Source organism: Acomys minous (assembly GCF_964271855.1).
Source record: "Acomys minous genome assembly, chromosome: 6".
NCBI lineage: Eukaryota > Metazoa > Chordata > Mammalia > Rodentia > Muridae > Acomys > Acomys minous.
In genome coordinates this window covers 127801693-127817427 of record NC_140487.1, presented here as the reverse complement: position 1 = coordinate 127817427, position 15735 = coordinate 127801693, and the positions used below count along the sequence as shown (strand labels likewise).

Below are 15735 nucleotides of genomic sequence, written 5' to 3'. Positions count from 1 at the left end.
CTGAGAGGCAAGCCTTCCATGCAGGGAGCTGACCGCCCAGGAGGACCACAGTGCAGGGCCAAGGCTTGCTGGGCAGCTCCGGACACCTCCCAGACCCCAGCTTGCTCTAGCATGCATCCCTGAAGCTACTTTGAAGGTGCCTATCACTTCAGGGTCAGGGCTAAGGTCCCAAAATGGTCTATGGTTGGGTCCCCAAGCATCCCAGGTCTGGGATCAGGGGTCCCTCAAATAGAGCCTAGGCCTGGGATCAAGGGTTGCTAAGTGTGGTCCAGGATGGTATTCTCAACACTGCAGAGGGCTGGGACTGTCTGGAGGCACGCAGCCATCACTCACCTGCTCCACAGTCCTCCCCAGTCTTCCCTGGTGGGCACAGACACTGCCCCGTGACTCGATGGCAGGGGGCCCCCACACAGGAGCAGGAACCCGAGCAGTTCACACCAAATGTTCCCACTGGGCACTCTGTGGGGGAGAGCAGGTGGCCTCAGCCACTCTGTGTGCAGTGGTCAAGACTGGGAGCTTTCCCTGCAGCCCCAGGGCAACCTGGACAGGATATGGGGATAGGAACTTAGTTGGGGGTAGGGGTTGGGAGAGGTCAGTCTGGGCCAGAGGTAGGAAGAGGCAGGGGCAGGGCAGCCTGAGGACTAGGCAGCCTATACAGCAGAAAGCTATGGTCATCCAGGACCCTGGAGAGCTCCCAGGAGCAGAGGCCCATTCCTGCCCCAGGATGGTGTTCCCATTCCTGCCCCAGGATGGTGCTCCCATTCCTGCCCCAGGATGGTGCTCCCATTCCTGCCCTGGGATGCTCCTCCCAGGGGACCTCCTCCAATCAAGACAAGCAAGGTGTGCCAGTCCCTCCCCCTCCCCCCTTATGCCTGGCTTCTGGGCCCCTCAGCTACAGCCACGCGCTGGAAGGATGAGGTGTGGCAGCTGATCCATACAAAGAGTAAGGAAGGGCCCCAGAGGTCTGCCCCGCCCCATACTCTGAAACTCAAGCTACACTGAGGAATACGGCAGTATGACCATCAGGGTGCCATGGAGAGGAGTGGGCAAAGGCAGGGCCTCAATGCAGATGGCCTCTCCTTGGTGCCTGCAGCAGCCCTGAGTGGCCTCACTTGGTAAAGCACCTCGGTGCTCCTTACACCTGCCCTGCTCACAGGGCCTGGGGAGAACAGAGTGTGAGGCTGGGGCAGGAAGTTAGGATGCACAGACAGCTTCCTGCCTGCCTGGTGCCTGCCCACTCTGCCCTTTGCTGGAATGAATCAGCAGGCCTGATGCAGATGGGCACAACACATGGGCAGGCTTTAGGGGCCTGAGAATACACACGTGCGTGCGTGCGTGCGCGCACACACACACACGCATGCACACACAGGGGCAACCACACAGCACAGACCAGGGAGAGAGAGCCCAACATGGCTCGTGAGGTATTCCTCAAGGCCTCAGGAGCTCTCTCCACTAACTGAGCATGGATCTGTGCTTGGAGCAGTAACAGTTTCCGGGCCTAATAACAAGGGGAGCCATTTCTGTAAAAAGCATGTGTGTCATTTCCTGTGGTCTGTCCTTGGGGGCGGCACTGGAGGCTTTAATAAAGTAAAGAAGGGAAAAGTGGGTGGCCCTTTTTCCTTTTAGGATGGGGGCAGGCCCCAAGACTGGTGGGAAGAGGGCTCCCCTACGCAGCTGCCTCACTCGGCTTGGCATGCCGCACAGAATCTGGAGGAGGAGGACACAGGCTTGGCGGGGACAGCACACTACACAGGCACGTGAATCTACACGCGTGTGCATGTTCCAGGTTGCTCTGTTAGGAGGCCTGGTCCTATCCGCTCCCCACATACTTGTACGAATGGAAATTGGGACGCCCGGAGCGGATGAACAGAGCCGGTGACCACAGAATCCTGAGAGGGATCAGGTCTGAGGATTGTAGACTGGGTTGGAGCCTGGCATATTATCTCCCGTGCCAACGAGACCTGAGAACCCTCGCCAGGCCTCACCCTACCTGTGTCCCTCAAGCTGACCTCTGTGTCCCTGGCTGGGTGGTGCTGGGGACTTCTCTGTTTTTCTTCCTTACAGAGAGGGGAAAGGAGAGGACGGCTGGCGGCCCCTGAATTCCTCTCCAGCCTTGCCCACGCGAAGCCGGTCACACTCAGGCTCTGAACTCCCCGTCTAATCTGACCAATGGGTATAGATAGCAAGCTCTACGCCGAGACACTCAAACCTCCGCACCCTGTTGGCGGCAGCTGTCCTGACCCCAATACAAACACCAAGGGGCCTTTGCCCCCTCCCTCAGGGTCCTGAGGCTACATGGACGTATCCTCTCCTGGTCAGGCTGAATGTCCGAGGGTCCACCCAGCCATTCCACACGTCACACAGGCTTAGATCCTCACTTCAAAGATCACAGCCCAGAATACCTATCACATGTCCCCTGCCAGTGTCGACGGTGCAGACGACAGCACGTCCTGGTGCTCTAGGTCAGCCTCTCAGTCCATACAGACTGGGCTGCCAACAAACCAGGGTGTGATTTGCCAAGCCACCTGCCCCGCAGCCCTGCCTCAGGCCTCCCAGTGACAGCTAAGGACCCATGTCACCAGTCTGCCCCTTGGCAGTCCTGAGGTCCACTCTTCTTCCTGCCAAATGATTACCACTGTCGAGGCTCTGTGCTCACGCGTACACCCCAGGCTAAAACTCTTCAAAGCACCCCCAGCCGGCACTCGCTCCATCTTACACCGGCTCCTGCTTGCTCTTTCTCATCCATCTTGCCCCAGACCCCAGCGTGGAGCTTCACTGAGGTGAGGCATGGACAGTCACACCACAGAGGTGCTGACCCTTTCCCTGGCCTGAGCCAGCAGACAGGCCAGTCCCTCTTATGAGCACCTCTAAGACAGTCCAGGAACCACATGCCACTGTGATGACAGTAGGTAAAAAAAGGGGCCACTTATACCCAGGCACTGGATCAGCAGTTTCCAGCTGTGCATCTTTGCTGCTCCCCAGTACAAGTAACCCCAGCTGCTGGAACCCCAAGGGTCAGCCACTCACCTTGGCCACAGTCGTCTCCCCGGTAGCCAGGAGGACACTGCTTCCGACACTCTCCACTTACAGGGTCGCAGGCCACCCCTGGTGGGCAGGTGCAACGCTGTCTGCAGCCCGGCCCGAAGAAGCCTGGCTCACACTCTGCAGTGGGAAAGGCAAGGTAGAGATGTGAGACGGGGGTGAGGTTCTCAGTAGCCCGGGGACCTCCCTCTCCTCCAGAGGCTCACCTGACTGGCAGCGCTCGCCCCGGAAGCCAGCCTTACAGGAGCAGCTGCCATCTTTCGGGTTACAAGACCATGTGTGTGACTGCTCGCACTGGCAGTCCTCCGAACAGCCGGGCCCAAAGGCCCCGGGAGGGCAGGCTGCGAACACAGAGCCATAAGGGGCCTGCCCACTACAGCACCCTCCCCGGTCAGCCTGAATCAGTAAAGGTGACACTGGTGGGCTGCTGTAGCTGAGCCCCTTCCAGAACATTCTAGGACTCCTAGCACAGCGGCTCATGCCTGGAGACCTAGGGCTGAGAACAGGGTCGCACAGCTGAGGGGCTGTCCCCGGGCAGCACCACTGTCCAGCTCGGACAACCCCAGCTGCTTCTTCCACTTGTGTAGCTTTTACAAATATCAAAATTACCTTCGCCCCGCCCCCCTTCTCTGCTGATCATGGTGCCCTTCCTTCCCTGAGACTTTGTGCACCCAGAGATGGGGGCCTCTGGCAGGGGCTGGGGGGGGGGGTTGGCTTTGTTTCACGAGCCAATATCAGTGTCCCCAGAAGCTTCCTAGGAAGTCTGGTTCACCTTGCTCCACTACCAGCTGAGGCTAGCACAAACAGGATCCAGGAGGCAACCTCAAGCCAACCCATCCACATCAGCTGCCATGGTGTTTCTAGCAGGGTGAGACTCAGATGGTCCCATTCATATAAAAGGTTTGGTTTTTCGAGACAGGGTTTCTCTGTGTAGCCTTGACTGTCCTGGACTCGATTTGTAGACCAGGCTGGCCTCGAACTCACAGCGACCGTCTGCCTCTGCCTCCCGAATGCTGGGATTAAAGGCGTGCGCCGCCGCCACCACCACCCCCCGGCTTGCATTCATATAGAAGGACGCAGCAGAACTCACCAAGGTGGCAGAAGCGGCCATAAAGCCCCGGGTCACAGAGGCAGGCCCCGTAGAGGCGGTGGCACCGGCCCCGGTTGGCACAGTGGCATTTCTTACGACAGTGTTTGCCGTAGAAGCCCTTGGGGCAGCCTGTGGGGGGACAGCTTAGTGAGAACTGAAGAGAGACGTTGGTCCACCCACACACAGTCCTCAGAGAAGGCACACTCAGGGGCCTGGTACCCAGGACAGGGGACAGGAGCATCCGTGCCTGACAGACAGAAGCTGAGCCTCCTGATGAGGCATGTTGGTTGGGCTGTGAGGGAAGGCTACAAGGCCTTCCCTGGTCAGGGCCACACCCCAGCCTGGGCGCCCTCAGGGCAAAGGTGGTCATTCTCCCTCTGGCTCTGCCCTTGTCCCATGTCCCTCCTACCGAAAGGGACACAGACAGTTGGAAGTGAAACCCGAAAAGCAGCCATGTCCCAGTCTCCAGGACCTTGAGATAAGACCACCCCACGCTTTGCCCAAGTGGACCCCCAAATCCTATAACAAATAATGTTTTTAGCTTCCGAGCAGGCAGCCTTTGAGACAGAGAGAGGAAGGCAGCGAAGAGGTGTGAGCATATAGGGTCACAGGCAGAGACGAGAAGGATGGAGCCCCAAAGTAAGGGACGCCCAGGGCCTGGGAAACTAGCGCAAGGGCCCCATGAGGTCTCCACCCTGAAAGTCTGCCTGCTGTCCCCAGGGGCCTCCTCCAGCTCACCTACACTGGGACATTTCACTTGCTGGGGAGTCTGGTGGCCCTCCCTCAAGACTGCAGGAGAAAAGTCTCTTGGGGAGTGATGTCAACTCAGATCCTACACCTGCCGAATGCCCCTACGGCCACCTGGAGCCGTTCACGCCTAAGTCTCCACAGGCTTGCAGGAGATTGAGAGAGAGGGACAACAGGGACAGTAAGCTGGGTGGGTGGAGGGGGTAGCAGGGAACATTGTGTGGCTGCCTGGGCACCCCACTGTCCTCAGGCTGCCCCCCTTGGACCCCGGAGCTGGGCTCTGTCAACTGTGCCTTCTCACTCTACCTGCATTATCAGGTTCTCAAACTGCATTATCAGGTATTTCCATTAGGGTTCAGAACAGAAGCAAAGCACAACAAAGATGATGTCGTGGCTGGGGTCACCGCAGCATGAGGAACTTGGGGTCACTACAGCATGAGGAACTGTATTAAAGCAGCGTCTGGAAGGCTGAGACCCGCTGCTCTAACAGGAGCAGTCAAAGAACTAAAGCACTGGACTCCTGAAGGTAAAGACACAACACACACACACACACACACACACACACACACACACACACACACACACACACCACATGCATGTTTATTCCCATGAACTGATTCTCCCACAGTGTTGCAACTTCAGCTAGACAGGAAGTCAAGCATCCTGAGCCACCAGCACAGACAGAATTCCTCCTGCAGATCTCAGCTGGCCATCCCCCGGCTCCGCTCCAATGCTCCCTGGTCCAAGGGGCTCACCACCTTCCCAGGGAATCCACTCCACCCCTCGAATTGAGTCTCACTCAACCTTCTAAGTCCCAGGAAATTAGCAACAAGGCAAAAACCAATGCCAGTCTCGCTGAAGGTCTTCATTCCCTCCCAGGCTCTGCCTAAAGCCCTGAAGGCACAAGGCCAGAGTCTGCGGCAAGCTCCTCACTGCTCCATCCCTTTCTCCAGCGCTCCCAGAGGAGTTACACATACCGTCCTCACAGTGGGCCCCGCCGACACCCGGGGGACAGCGGCAGGCTCCTGACACCGGGTCACAGGTCCCACCATTCTGACAGATGCAGGGTGAGCTACAGTTCTTCCCATAAGTGTCCGGAGGACAAGCTGTGACAGGGGCGGCAGGGAAACGCCAGGGTCACCAGCCAGCAGAACTTGGGTCCTCCTGCCATCGCAGGTGCCCATTTCAAACACCGGCCAGGAGCCACGAATGGCGCTACCTGCGCCTCATGGCTCCGAATACACCCACAGCTGACGTCGCTAGCCAATGACTACAGCTTGACATCTAACGCACACAGCAACCCTTTTTAATGGGACGGCCCCTTGCAGGTGAGCCTCGAGGCCTGAAGAGCCTAATGCCGTCCTGGGCAGAATCGCTTCCAAAGTGCTTCAGCTACTGTTGTGTTGTCGTGCAGTCCCGGGCAAGGCTCTGCTCTCGTCAGCTGGTTTCATAGTCCCCGCCCACTAGCTCTCTTCATAGTCACCCCGGACAGTCTTAGCTATGCACTGACGTCACTGGATTCACATACTCTGGCCTGCAGGTCCCCAGAGTGCCCCACATCCTAGCACCATGTCTAATACAAGCGGGGACAGTCAGGAGACACTTACCAAAGGGAGGGAAGGACTGATAAGATGGTGGGGAGGTGGATGGACAGACAGATGGATGGATGGACGGACGGACAGACAGATGGATGGGTGTATAAATAGATGGATAGGTAGGTGGGTTAGACAGACAGGTGAGTGGGTGTATAAATGGGTTATTTGGTAGACGGATGGACAGATGGGTTAGTGGACATACTCGGACTCTTCTCCCAAGAGTTAGGTAGGAGGAACCATACAGAGTGGATGCTCACAGCTCTTGGGGCTCAGACTCTGCCTAGACCCCACCAGCAGCCTCACTTTCATTGCAGATGACCCCAGTCCAGCCCTCGGGGCAGTCACAGCCATCCAGGCCCGGGAAGCAGGTCCCTCCGTTCCTACAGTCATCACAGGTCAGGCTGCAGTCATGGCCGAAGGAGTGGTCCAAGCAGACTGAGGGGAGACGGGGAGACGGATGTCAGAGCGAGATCCCCCTAGCCGTGGTCCCTCGGGCCACAGGCTGGAGAACCAGGGACCTCACTAGCATCAAAGTTCCAAAGTGAGGTACGGGGAGCTCAACCCCAGGAGCTGGAGGCCGGTGAGCCCCGGATGAAGTGGATGAAACGTACTGACCTCCCAACACCGTAGGGCGGGCTGGCCCAGGAGCTGCCCACCTCCATCCCTCCCCAGGGGAGAAGCCAAAGGCAGTCTCACGCCTCACCAAACTTTTCAGCGAGCGTGTGTTCTCCGCGCAGCTCCGCCGCCGCCTCCTCCTCCTCAGCCCCGTAGTCATCCTGGAGGAGCTGTGGTAGTTCATCCGTCAGCACGGCGATGTGAGGCAGGGGCCGCCCAAAGGGCAGCTGGCCATCCAGGTCCACCACGGACTCTTCCAGTGCTGGGGAAGGACACACAGCCTCTCAGCCTTGGCCGTCCACTTACTCTACTCAGCAACCACGCTGCCTTAGGTCTCAGCTCCTCTCTCGCCTGGTTCTTTCCCAAGAAACTGGAAGCTCAAGGCCCTCAGCAACACCGTGCCCTAGCCACTAGCTTACCGGACCAGCCTGCTGGCCCCACTCCTTCGGCAGGAGACAGGACCACAGGGGACCCACAAAGGTGATGGTAAGCAAGCCAGCACACCAGACGTGCGGGCTACCGGGAACAGACATTCAAAATAGTGGGGGCCAAGGGGGGAGGCTCACGGGTGCAGCCCCTGCGGTCCTCATCCAAGCGGTAACCAGCCTCACAGAAGCACCGGAAGGAGCCAGCCAGGTTAGAACAGTGATGCTCGCAGCCGCTGTGACCGGACGCACATTCGTCAACATCTGTGGACAAACAGGGCTTCTGGGCTTGTGCACCTGCGGCAAAAGCCTGGAGGACCCGTTCCTGTCCTGGCTGTGCCACACTTGACAAGGTCAAGAGCCCATGTCTCGAAGCAGCTGGTAACACCACCACCCACCCCAGCCACAGCGACTGCTCTGGGAGCCTTTCCACTTAAGAGTGAAGGGACAGTGGGTATCTGCCAAAAGAGCCAAGTAAGGGACATGCAGGAAGGTGTCCTCAAGCTTGTGAGGGGCACCAGTGGCTACAGGAGGGAAGGGCAGTGCGCGCATGCGCGCGCGTGTGTGTGTGCATGCGTGTGCACATGCGCGTGTTGAGTACATGATCATATTCAGGCACACACTCCTGGCTGTACACGAGACTGGCTCTCTATGTGCACAACTCACGTGTGTGACAACCGAGAGAACATATGTAAGTTTACACGTGGTCAGGATGAACTGTACGCGTGTGCGTGAGCATACAGTGGGCACTTAACCACCGTCCACAAGCAGAGCGGGAAGCAGGCTGACCCCCGTGTCCACCTCAGGAGGGCCGAGGCTGTCCCCGATTTCATCACCCGGCGGCTGTTGCACAGCATACGCTCACCCTCGCAGCCACAGCCGTCAGTGCTGAGCCGGTAGCCAGCGAAGCAGCTGCATTCGTACCCGCCGGGGGTGTTGGCACACACTTGCTGGCAGCATGGGGAGTTGGCACAGTCGTCGATGTCTGTGGGGCACACACAGAAGCCTGCTGGCACCATAGATGTGCCCTCCCCACAGTCCCATAGCCACAGTCCATGCACAACCTGTGTGTGTGCCTATACACAATCCTGCCCAGCTGCGTGTGAGCCTGTACACAATTGCTTGCATGCTACGAACAATCACACATATAGAAACACATCTCTCGAGCATACATACACAGGTACACGCCACAGGTACACGCCACAGGCGCACACACACAGGCACACGCCACAGGCGCACACACACAGATGCATGCCACAGGTACACACCACAAGCACACACCACAGGTACACGCCACAAGCACACGCCACAGGTACACGCCACAGGCGCACACACACAGGCGCATGCCACAGGCACACGCCACAGACGCACACACACACAAGCGCATGCCACAGGCACACGCCACAGGCACACACACACAGGCACACGCCACAGGCGCACACACACAGATGCATGCCACAGGTACACACCACAAGCACACACCACAGGTACACGCCACAAGCACACGCCACAGGTACACGCCACAGGCGCACACACACAGGCGCATGCCACAGGCGCACACACACAGGCGCATGCCACAGGTACACACCACAAGCACACACCACAGGTACAGCCAGAGGCCATAAGACACAGGCAAATGAGATGCAGACACTGCATCCTTCTGAGCTGGGTTGCTAACTCTCATCACCAGCTCCCCGGCAGCTCCTGCGGAGCCCAGGCAGGCAGAGCAGCAGAGAGAGAGAAGAAATTTCCAAGCCCACGACTGGGTGTGGCAGTGAGTCCTGGGGCTGCAGGGGCAGGGCGGCCTAGAGGAACTGGCTCGCACCGATGCAGGTCTTCTGGTCTTCATCCAGCTCGTAACCACGAGGGCAGGTGCACAGGGGTCCTGCGCTAGTGTGCCTGCAGCCATGTGAGCATCCGCCATTGCCAGACTCACAGCTGTTCACAATCTCCATCTCGATCCCTGTGGTGACATCAGACTCGGTTCAGCACTCCCTCACCAGCCCCTGGGGGACCCACACCCAGGGCTGCCCGGCTGAAACTGACTTTAGGGTCTTGGGGTGCCACACTAACATCCTATGCACCCCCCACCAGCCCGCCGTTTGCTGTCTACTCACGGTAGCACTGCCGGCCGTCGGCACCCAGCTCGTAGCCTGCGTGGCACACACACTTAAAGGACCCCTGGGTGTTAAGGCAGCCGTGGGCACACTGGGCCAGCCCCACGGCACATTCGTCCACATCTGAAAGGAAAGGTTGTGACAGGGTTGTTACAGGCTCTCAACAGTGGGAGTGGTGGTGGCTGATAACCCAGGGCACACTAACAGCTTCCTGACTTTGACAGCATAGTGTAGACCAGGCTATCCCAATACTTGCCAGGCACAGCCTCACGTACTCCCCAGGGTGGAGGTGACCCAGGCTGTGTCCTATGTTGAGCCCAGAGCAGGTGTTTTCTGTTGCACCAGTAATGACTTCCTGGTGCAGACAGGTGTATCGCCAGCCATCCACTTTCCATACCCTCTGGGCACCTGGGCATCTGACATGACACTTGGGAAGCTAACCACCACCTCTCTGACAGCCCTAGGAACGCCACACTCACCCAGAAGTCACAGGGCAAAGGGTGGGCTCCCGCAGGGCTGGCTGTGCAACAGCAACCAGCAAGATGAAGGGAGGAATTCTGGAAACTAGTGTCCAGCTACAGCTAATGACACATTTAACAGAACGTGTCCCGAAAAAAGCCAAGCACTGTTTCACTAGGACACTTTCTGGGGTGTACCAGTGGCCCCTTGCTTACCCTCTCCTGGGTCCTAAGGAGCAGGTGCTAGTCAGGCCCTATAGGAAGTATTTTTTTTTAAAGATTTATTTATGTATTTAGTGTATAAGAATGCTCTGTCTGCACATACACCTGACCGCCAGAAGAGGGCGCCAGACCACATTATAGATGGTTGTGAGCCACCATGTGGTTGCTGGGAATTGAACTCAGGACCTCCAGAAAAGCAGACAGTGCTCTTAACCCCTGAGCCATCTCTCCAGCCCAGGAAATATGTTTAAATCAGAAACCTGATGTTCCCTCCCATTCCTGCACAAACGTGACTAGGTTGTAGACAGCTCCTTGGGTGCCTCCCTCCCACCCACTGTCAGGAGAGGACGCTAGACAGCACCGGAGGTCACCCATCCAGCAGGGTGCTCACCCTACCTTCACAGGCCTTGCGGTCTGCAGCAAGCTGGTAACCCGCCTGGCAGCCACAGTAGGCCAGGCCCCGGAGTACCTGGCATATCTGCATACAGCCACCATTGCCATCTGCGCACGGGCTTCTCCCTGCATACGAGAGCCAGAGGGAAGGGGGCCACGGGGAGAGATGCGGAAGGGAGCAGATTCAGACTCCCTCCCCGGCAGAATCCGTAGCTGCTCCAGTCTGTGCCACAGTCCCCCCCCCCCCCCCCCGGCTGCAGGCAACTCTGAGTTCTCCCAAGAAGACTCCACAGCCAAGACCAGGGTCCTAAGGCTCTACCAGAACACACACCCCACCAATACCCACGACTTGACAGTGCCGTGGTTCCCAAAGAATGTGTGATGGCAGAAAGCAAGGTCTAGCAGGAAGAGGGCCTTAAAGCCGGTGGCCAGCTCAGGTCAGCTCTGGCTGTGAGCATGGCCTGCTCCCCCTGGAGTTCTTGGTTTGAGGTAAAGTGTTGAAACTGTTGCTGGGGCTAGGCTAGGAGCCACAAACCCTGTGCTGACCCAAGGACCCCGTGCGATTCCCCAAAGCTATAATCTTCCAAGGCCTTGTGCCTGATCCCTCAACCCTGTGACTCCCTCAGTCTTGTGACAATCTCACCATCATGTCCCCAGCCCAGGGCTCCATCTCTGTGATTCCCACCACCTCATAACCTTTGTAGTCCGATGACGCCCCCCTCTTCACCCCATGACCCCCTGAGCTCCATAACACTCCTGCTCTGTAACCTATTCAGCCCTGTGCGTCCCCGGCCCTGAGAGTCGGCGCCCCCACCTTTCCACCCACGTGGCTGACCTCGACCCCACCCCCTCGCTGCCACACTCATGTCCTACTGTGCTGAGCAGCTGCAGCACCTGCTGGGTCCCACTTCTTCCTCATCTGGGCAGAGGGGGCTTGATCCTGCCACAAACACACTCCTTTAGTGAAGTGTTTTCCTCTTGTGCAAGCAGCCCAAATTCCTAGAACACGGGCCTGGCTGTCTCCCCTCTGCCCAAACCCCTGAGGGGCATCTAGGGAGTCGGGGTACTGTCTCCGTCCTGAGCGCATGCAGCCCAGCAGTGCTCGCCGGCCCTGCACCTCAGGCCCACAGCAGCAGCCCACCCTCCGTCCCACCACCTCATATCACCGCTTCAGGTTCTTGCCCGGGAACCCCGGGACCCCCCCCCCCAATTCTCCCAGCTCCACATTACTTACGGACACAGCGCCTGCCATCCTCCTGCAGCTGGTACTGGGGCCGGCACTGGCAGCGGTGCTGTGTCACGGTGAGCTGGACACACTGGTGCTGGCAGCCACCGTTTCCCAGAGTGCAAGAGCTGACGGCTGAGGACAAGAAGAGCCTGGATCAGGCCAAGAGGGCAGACTCCACTCCCCGCGTCAGTGGGACTAACTGGTGGCTCCCGGCAGGAACCCTCACCTCGCTCTCCCTGGTTCTCAGCTCCTGGCAGGCCTGACCTTACTTTCTCAGCCACCTACAAGATCCACAGTACAGTGTACATCTCTGTGGGTCCTCCAAACTCAGCCCACCCAGAGACTGGATACAAGGTAGATCAGCCCGCCCTGACAGAAGCCCAGCATCCCACAAAACATGGTCGAGGTCTAAGCAGCGGTCTAGGAGGTGTGGCAAGGTTTAACTGTCCTTGGGCCATGACAGAGGGGCAGGTGTGGAACCTTTATGAATGGCCACCTCCACTCACAGGCCAGGCCCACCTCACACCAGGGTGTCATTTTCCCAGTATTCATAGGTCCTCGGAGAGACCATGTCCCAGAGGGCAGCACCCACTCCTTGCATGGAGGGCAGGGTGGGCTGGCCTGGTGGGTGCCTGCATACTCTATGGATGAAATACCCTTAGCTGGACTGAGGGGATGGGGGAGATGCTATGGCCTCACAAGGCATGCGGGATGGACATCGAGCGGCGGCAGCCAGCTCCCGGCATGGGTTTGGTTATAATCGAGTCTCTGGCATTGGCCTTGTGGTTAAAAGAAGTTAGCCCTGAGTCTGGAAGGAAGCCGCAGGAATGCTGCCCCTGGCCTGGGAGACAGGGTTGTCTGCCTGAGGACCTGTGCCCAGAGCTGTGTCAGCAAACCTGAGAGTCCTTCTGAAGCCCTTCGGGGGTCAACACTCGACCCTAAGATGCTGCCTCGGATGCGGGGCCGCTGTCAACTTTAAGCAGTACTGTCCCTGGCCTCGTTTGGAAAGATGGTTAATCGCTGCCTAAGGAGTGGGGGCTTGGCACCACCAAGTACAGCACTGCAAGGCCCAGGTGCTGGCAGCTGCATGGGCCTCGTGAGCTGCCTCGGGGCTCTGAGAAGGCTGGATTTCCTTCAGAGCAAGTGTGTTTAAAGGCCACATTGCTCACAAACAACTCTCTCCTCACATGAAGCCCAACTGGAGAAGCACGTGAAGACCCCCTTCTCTGGGGCAAAGCCAGAGGGAGGCACTGACTGACCTCTTCACCAGCCCCCCCCAACATATGCATCAAGGGGGAGGGGCTGCAGCAGTTTCCGACAGCACTGAGGTAAGCCTGCCAACCTGAGCCGTTCGTTCCCCAACTCTGCTCTGACCCCTAAGTTGAACGGGAGCCATGCTGACCCCAGGCCTGGCTGGCCTTACCTGAGTCAACTGTTCAGCCACCAGCTGCCCCCCACCCCCACCCCCGAGGCATCTGGGCGCCCATGCACATGGCCTCGGCTAGCCCCGCATTCCTGGGGGCTCTGTTTACTTGTGCTCACCACACCAACTGCATCCTTACTCAGGACACGTAATCGGAACCAGAAGCCCGTTCTGGCAAGGCCAGGCAGGCACAGAGGGGCACAGTGTCTCAGCAATTCAGCTGGAAGTACCATCACCCAGGAGGGAAAGGTACCTCATCTCCAAAGCAGCTGAGATGGGCCCACGCACGCACGAGCCCACCATGGCTGGCGCTAAAGAACTGGCCTTCCCGACCAGCTTCACACACTTAGAACCATCCCGCAGATGCTCCCAAGCTGTGCACACCAGGGAGCCAGGCCAGCATCACCCAGCACATCCTTTGTGAATTCCAGGCAAGCTGAGCCAGGCAGATTTTTTTCCTTTCTGTGTTGGGCTGCGCAGCTCGGGGAACGGCCAGCGTCTGTGTGCCTGGGTCCCAGGCCTGATGTACGCATCTCCAGGCCCCTCAAGTTACTGAGGCCCAGACGCAGGACACACACTCTGTAGTCTCAGCCAGGGCCAAGGCCAGACACTCACATCTGGTTATAGTCCTAGAAACCAGACTCAAGGTCAGACATGAGCAAAGTGGAGTGAGTGACCTTTGGAGCAGAGGTCAGGGACCAGCCTCCCCGCAGACAGTACACACTCATTTAAAAAAATGCCACAGCTGGGGACTGCCTCAGCTAAGAGTGGTGATACACTTGCTGGACAGGTCTGGTTCCACAGTATGCCCCATCTCTGCTTTTACCCCATGCTCAGCAGGAACCGGTGATCTGTGTGCAATCCTGCAAGGACCCAACAGTCCTGTTGCAAAGTCTCACCCCCCCAACTCCAAGGCCTCACTTAGGCCTCTGCCCAGGTCAGTCACAAGTGACTACAGTTGGGTGACACTCTATAGTAGAGTCTCTCTTTATATATATACATACATACATACATACATACATATACATACATATATATATACATACATACATACATACATATATATATACATACATATATATATATTATTATGTATACAGTGCTCTGCATGCATGCACACCTGCAGGCCAGAAGAGGGCATCAGATCACATTATAGATGGTTGTGAGCCACCATGTGGTTGCTAGGAACTGAACTCTGGACCTCTGGAGGGGCAGTCAGTGCCCTTAACCTCCAAGCCATCTTTTTTCTGTTTGTTTGGTTGGTTTGTTTTGTTTTGTTTTTCGAGACAGGGTTTCTCTGTGTAGCCTTGGTTGTCCTGGAACTCACAGTGATCCACCTGCCTCTGCCTCCTGAGTGCTGGGATTAAAGGCGTGTGCCACTACGCCCGGCTTACATCAGAGCCGTAACACTTGTGTGCTCCTGCACCTGCCCCACCACCAACTCACACACTGAAGCCATCTGATGTGACAGTGTTCGGAGGCCAGGTCCTATGCCTTAGTTAAGGTTGGGAATGGTCACCCAGAAAGGGCTCTGGTCTCACCAGGGACCAAAGGCCTACACCTTGCTCCTGGACTTGGAACTATGGGAAAAAAAAAGCCTTGCTGCTTAAGCACATGTGGTTCCGTGTCAGGGCGGCCTGCACCTTCACCTTCCGATTGGCAAATGTCTGTTCTGAATTCCAACAAAGCTAGGTTGCGACTCCACCCATGGCCAGCAGGAGTCGCACCACTCAGGGTGGGGTGGTGAGGTGCAGAGCTCTGAGGAAGGAACCGTTTTGTGGAGAAGAACCTTCTCCATTGCAAAAAAGAAGCGTTGGGCCCTGAGGATGCTGCAGCTGACCCAATGGCCCATCATTCTTCCAACCACTTCAAGCCAGCACTGCCTTCACTCACCAGCTCTGTCTGTCCCCTGCGGGATGCCATCTCCCCCATATGCCCAACGGGGCTGCCTAACTCCCCTGCTGGGTTCTGCGCCCAGCTCAGGGGGGAGTGGGGTTTGAGGTGGGGGTTGTACCCTCTGCCCTGGCAGCTGTGAGCTGGGAAGAGACACCCAGTATGAGCCGCTGAACCTAGGGACCCTTGTTCCATCTCAGCCTGCTCTAGGCCAATGGAAGCAGTCCCTGCCCTGTGAAGAGACGGAGGGAGGGGCTGACCTCAGCAGCTGCGTACATGTGTGCTCGCTCGTTCACGCTAGCTCTCTCTCTCTCTCTCTGTCTCTCTCTCCCTCCTCCCTTCTCTCTCTCTCTCCCTCCCTTTCCCTCTCTCTCTGTCTTTCTCTCTCTGTCTCTCTCCCTCTCTCTCCTCTCTCTCTCTGTCTCTCTCCCTCTCTCTTTCTTCCTCTCTCTCTCTGTCTCTGTCTCTGTCTCTCCCTCTCCTTCCT

The 15735-nt window shown here is 57.6% G+C and overlaps 1 protein-coding gene across 4 annotated transcripts in view; it reads right to left on the bottom strand.

Moving 5' to 3' along the window:
• MEGF6 (multiple EGF like domains 6) overlaps positions 1-15735 on the bottom strand; it is a 95261-nt gene that overhangs the window by 10610 nt on the left and 68916 nt on the right. For all 4 annotated transcript variants that reach the window (XM_084787237.1, XM_084787238.1, XM_084787239.1 and 1 more), the window contains 13 exons: positions 11939-12064; positions 10708-10830; positions 9632-9754; positions 9340-9477; positions 8380-8499; positions 7656-7778; positions 7178-7351; positions 6778-6909; positions 5857-5985; positions 4133-4261; positions 3249-3383; positions 3028-3162; positions 334-459 (listed from right to left, as the gene is read on the bottom strand). In XM_084787237.1, the coding sequence (XP_084643363.1) occupies positions 334-459; positions 3028-3162; positions 3249-3383; positions 4133-4261; positions 5857-5985; positions 6778-6909; positions 7178-7351; positions 7656-7778; positions 8380-8499; positions 9340-9477; positions 9632-9754; positions 10708-10830; positions 11939-12064 (1713 nt within the window). The remainder of the gene's footprint in view (positions 1-333; positions 460-3027; positions 3163-3248; positions 3384-4132; positions 4262-5856; positions 5986-6777; positions 6910-7177; positions 7352-7655; positions 7779-8379; positions 8500-9339; positions 9478-9631; positions 9755-10707; positions 10831-11938; positions 12065-15735) is intronic.